The sequence below is a fragment of the Taurulus bubalis genome, assembly GCF_910589615.1.
Source record: "Taurulus bubalis genome assembly, chromosome: 9".
NCBI classification, from domain to species: Eukaryota; Metazoa; Chordata; class Actinopteri; order Perciformes; family Cottidae; genus Taurulus; species Taurulus bubalis.
This window is the reverse complement of record NC_136597.1, coordinates 28,167,119-28,172,157: the sequence shown is the minus strand read 5'-3', so window position 1 is coordinate 28,172,157 and position 5,039 is coordinate 28,167,119. Positions and strand designations below refer to the sequence as shown.

At 54.8% G+C, this 5,039-nt stretch overlaps 1 protein-coding gene across 1 annotated transcript; it reads right to left on the bottom strand.

Annotated features, from left to right (window-relative positions):
- Positions 1-2,394: 2,394 nt before the first annotated feature.
- Positions 2,395-4,832, bottom strand: fem1b (fem-1 homolog b; the record flags this gene model as incomplete). The annotated part of the gene is made up of 2 exons (XM_079223883.1): positions 2,395-4,030; positions 4,585-4,832. The coding sequence occupies 2 exons, from the start codon at positions 4,830-4,832 to the stop codon at positions 2,395-2,397; spliced, it is 1,884 nt and encodes a 627-aa protein (XP_079080009.1).
- Between the last annotated feature and the right edge of the window lie 207 nt (positions 4,833-5,039).

Sequence of the window (5,039 nt, the reverse complement as noted above, 5' to 3'; positions counted from 1 at the left end):
GAAACGGTCCCCAGTGTCTTGTGTTTGTTTCACAGCATCAAACATCATTAAACTCTTATATTGAAACAATGTTGCTTCTTCCTCCACTTTGCATGAAACAACGTTCACACACATCCTGACCAATGAGCTCATGACTTTAAACCAAATGTCATGACAAACATTTAGGGAAGTCTGGGTGTAAACAGTAAGAAGTGAGTAAATGTAGTATTTAAACTAACAATAGAACACAAAGCATACAGTGAACCTTAAATGACTCAAATGAATGAGACAATAGTTTGATTAAAAGAATAAACATCTATATAGATGCCTGTATGTATGCCTGCTTATATTTTGAGTCTCTTTTAAAAGCATATTCATTGTTTCAAACTCAGCGTAAAAGACCGCTGGTCACCGGCTCCTCCCAGACGTCTGTTTAGTCAGACAGGAAGTCGTCATCACTGGTTCATCCTCAAACAGCCAATCAGAGTCCTCCTTTATATTCTGATTATTCCATAAAACAAATGTTTGATTCTTTCAGGTTCTCATCAAGATAACCAGCGCCGTCACATGACTTTAGACTCTTAAGATCCACCAGAGAGGCGTTCACTGACCTGCTCTGAGCATCAGACATCTCATTCTGTGTCAGAAGGGGGCGGGACGTCTGAGAACCGGAGAATCTGATTGGATAGAAACGTAAACAATAAAACTCTGGAAAGAAGTGAAGCAACAGACAGGAGGCGGGTCAATGCAGACGGGAGGCTTTTAATTTGACAGCGTTCATTCTGCAGGAAGTACACAACAGGAAGTACACAACAGCTGACGCCCTCTGAAGTTCATCAACATGAGAATCTTTGGCTTCGTTTCAGCCACAGAAACTAAATAAAGTAAATGAAGGTTTCCAGCGGCAGCAGAAATCAAGACGCTGCAGTCAGAGGAGAGGCGGAGCTTTGGAACGGAACCCTGTCCCCCCGCAGAACCCAAAGCCTGCTGGACCCCCTATGCACCCCTATAGACCCCAGACCCACTTGTTAGGACTCTGTGTTGCATTCACACGCTGCCTTTGTTCAGGAAGAATCTAAACAGTTCCCACAGAAACTCATCTGAGGAAGAAGAGAACGCTCCTCCTCGGGTGAGGAAGAAGAGAACGCTCCTCCTCGGGTGAGGAAGAAGAGAACGCTCCTCCTCCTCAGGAGATCTCCTGGCTCGATGCCAAGCGGTTGCACCGTCAACAGAAGGAACTCTTGGTTCTCCACTGCTTCCATGTCAACAACTGGGTTGAAAAGGGTTCTGCAGTCATGAGGCTCTAGCGGCTACAGGAGGAGGAGGAGAACGTTCCGCTGCTCACGTTTAACCGTTGACTTCCTGCACCGAAGGGTTCAAACCGTCTGATGGAAACTAACTTTAGTCTCACGTCATTCACACGTTTAGTGTCCGAGTTTAGATCCACAGACGGAGGGTTCTAGAAGCACAGGTTCTAGAAGCACAGGTTCTAGAAGCACAGGTTCTAGAAGCACAGGTTCCAGACAGGAGGGTTCTAGAACCCTCCTGTCTGGAACCTGTGCTTCTAGAAACGCGGGTTCTAGACTCGCGAGGCACAACCGGCACAAACCGGTTAGGAGGAGAAACAAAAGAACTTAAGGACGAGCAAATAAATAAAAGAGGCAAATAAAGTGAAGTCCATCTTTTAAAACGTCCTTCATGCTTTAAAAAACGATTCACCCAGAAATAAAAGTTCTCCAGCTGCCGCCGGTGGAACCGCATCGCTTTAAAATCTCTTCCTGTTTAGTTTTTTCTTCCTCGTTTCATTTCAAAACTTTCTTCCGATCTGAGAAAACATTCATAGTTCCTGTGCTCGTGTCCTCAGATGCCGGTTTTTCAAAATAAAAGCTCATGCACCAGCATCAACAGAGGGAATATTTTTGGTTTTGTGCTTCTTTTTTTTTTAAACCACCGGAGAACGGAACAGAAGTATGCGGACGCCAACGCGGCGTTCCCCCTGAACACAGACTACTCATGAACCCTCTACGAGCCGCTTCGCTTTATTTTGAAACATCTCTTTAACGTGGGGCCGTCGGCATACTTTAGGCCCAAAAGTGCACTTTTAGAGACGAGATCCGACTCTGGCAAACAAGCGTTCCCATCAAAGCGTTAAATATAAAGTAAGAAGAAGCCGGTTGTAAACTCATGTCATGGTTTTTCAGAATAAAAGAGAAGGCGAAACGAGAAGCGGCGCCGTCCTCTGAAGGGTTCCGACCGGCCGGCTGCTGGTTCTGACGCATTAATACTTAAAAATAGAAAAAAGAAAAATCACCCCGCAGGTTTCTAAAAGCGGCGTCGTCCTCGGCGCCGTTTAGATTCGTTAGAAAAATGATAAAAAAAATATGTTTTTTAAAAGAGCGCCGTGTTTTATTGGCTTCAGTGGAACTCCACGAACTCCTCCAGCGTCTTGGGGATCTGGTCGCGGTACGAGATCTGGTGCCGCCGCACGGCGCGCGCCGCCAGGCACTTGAGGCTCATCTTCATCTGCGTCTTCAGCAGGATCTCCGACACGCCCGTGGTGCTCTTGTCCAGCGGCGTCTTCTTCTGCTTGTTGGTCATGTCGGTGTGCGCGCCGGCCTCCACCAGGCTGATGATGATGGCGTGCAGCGTGAGGAAGTCGCTGATGGGCCGGTTGTACTGCACGATGACGTGCAGCGGCGTGTTGCCCTCGCGGTCCACGGCGTTGGCCTGCGCGCCGCAGTCCAGCAGCAGCTTGGTGACCTGCGCGCTGGGGAAGCTGCACACGTCGTTGGTGTGGAAGTCGTCCACCGGCGTGCTGGAGCTGATGGCGAGGTGCAGCAGCGCCGCGCCCTCGCGGGACCGCGGGTCCAGCCGGATCAGGTCGTAGATGTGCTTGTTGATGCGGGCGCGCGCCGCCTCGCCGCAGCTGGTCTTGGTGGAGATGCAGGTGAGGTACAGGAAGGTGAACACGTTGGACTCGTAGTTGTCCAGCGCCTGCGGCAGCTCGGGCTCGGCCGCCGCGTCCACGCGCGCCATGCCGCGCCGGATCTCCAGCACGCTGCAGCTCAGCACCTGCTCCACGGCGGCGGCCGGCACCGGCTCCTTCAGGTGCACCATCTGGGAGAACACCTGGGCGAAGCGCAGCAGGTCCTTGTGCGTGTTGCGGTTGCCCTTCTGCCTCAGGCGCAGCGCGTGCAGCCACAGCTTGATGCAGCGCTCGAACTCCATGTTGTCGGCGTAGACGGCGCCGCGGTAGATGATGGGGTGCGACACGTCGATGTTGTCCGGGCCCAGGACGCGCTCCCGGATCATCAGGCCCTCCATGTGCAGGGCGTCCCGGTCCGCCCGGATGGCCTCCAGCTCGCGGGGCGTCCGGCACTCCACGCGGCCGCCGTACGCCTCCACGGCCGGCGGCAGCTCCTTGGCGACGGCGCGCTCCGGGTCGCGGTGCCGCTCCGCCATGGCCAGCTGCAGGTAGTGGTACGTCCTCTGGATGTCGTAGTTCTCGCGGTCGTTGGCGAACGAGGCGCCCAGCAGCTCCAGGGCCTCGATGCGGCCGCGCGCGTCGCAGTCGGCGTGCGCCAGCAGCAGCTCCACCACGTCCGCCTTGCAGCTCTCCGCCGCCACCTTCAGCGGCGTCATGCCGTGCCCGTTGGCCGCCATGCCGGCCCGGCAGCGCACCAGCTCCTTCACGATGTCCAGGTGGCCCGCCTCGGCCGCGAAGTGCAGCGCCGTGGCGCCGCAGTGCGCCTTGGCGTTGGGGTCGGCGCCCTGCGCCAGCAGGAACTGCACCACGTCGGCGTGGCCCTTGTAGGCGGCGATCATCAGGCAGGTGTTGTTGTACTTGTTGGTGATGCGGATGTCGGCGGCGTGCTCCACCAGGTAGCGCACGATGTCCAGCCGCCCGTCGAAGCAGGCGGCGCGCAGCGGCGTGGAGTTGGTGACCGTGGTGTGGTTCACGTTGGCGCGGTGGCTCAGCAGCAGCCGCACCACCTGGAAGTGTCCGGCTCCGGCCGCGCACCACAGCGCCGTGGCCCCGTCGATCACGTAGCTGAGGACGGACAAGAGAGTCAGGACCGACCTCTAACCGACCCCTAACTGACCTCTAACTGATTAACTGACCTCTAACTGACTAACTGACCTCTAACTGACCTCAGATCAGATGAACCAACAATAAAAAGTTAAACTGAGTCGCTGCAGGAAACTGAAAGCCTGAGCTGTGACATCACAGAGTGGGCGTGGCCAGCTGGACCAACCAGGTCATAGTTTCAGTTCCCAGTAAGAAGAAGAACTGGTTCTGAGGATTACAACTTTGGGATTTTGGAGCTTCAGATTAATAAAATTTAAACAAATGAATTATGATTCATTACAGATTAAGATAGAACTTTAATTCATTATTAATTATTATGAAATGGGACGTTCTGTGTGACTCTAGTACTTCTCTAAATTTAGTTACTGGTTGGAGGCACCGACAGCAGTACTTCTACACACCGACAGCAGTACTTCTACACACTGTACTTCTACCCAGTGATAGCAGTACTTCTCCAGTGTACTTCTACCCAGCAGTACTTCTACCTGTTCTCCAGTGCCCCCCCCCCCCCTTACCCGTCGAACCGCACGGTCCCGGTCTGCTCCGGGTCCACCCGGTAGTGGTCCACCAGCAGCCGCACCACCTTGTCGTGTCCGTTTCGGGCCGCGATGATGAGCGGCGTGGACCTCTGTCCCGCCACCTGGGTCACGTGACCCAGCAGGTAGCGCACCTCGCCGTCGCAGTGGTTGTGCAGCAGCGCGGCCAGGGTCAGGACGCGGCCCTCGCTGGCCGCCTTGTACACGTAGCCGGCCAAGGACTCCATGTGCGCCGCCGGGCGGGGTGCGGCGGCCCCACGCAACGCGGTGCTGCTCGCTGCTGTCGCGCGCGATGTCCACTCGTGCGCGGCGGGGCGCCTCCCATTAAAATGACCAAACCGGCCCCAGTGCACGCGCGAAAGAGGAGCGTTGTCCGTAATGGCCCCGTGGAAAGAAAACATACACACAGACGGGAGGAGGGGGGGAGTTTTAAC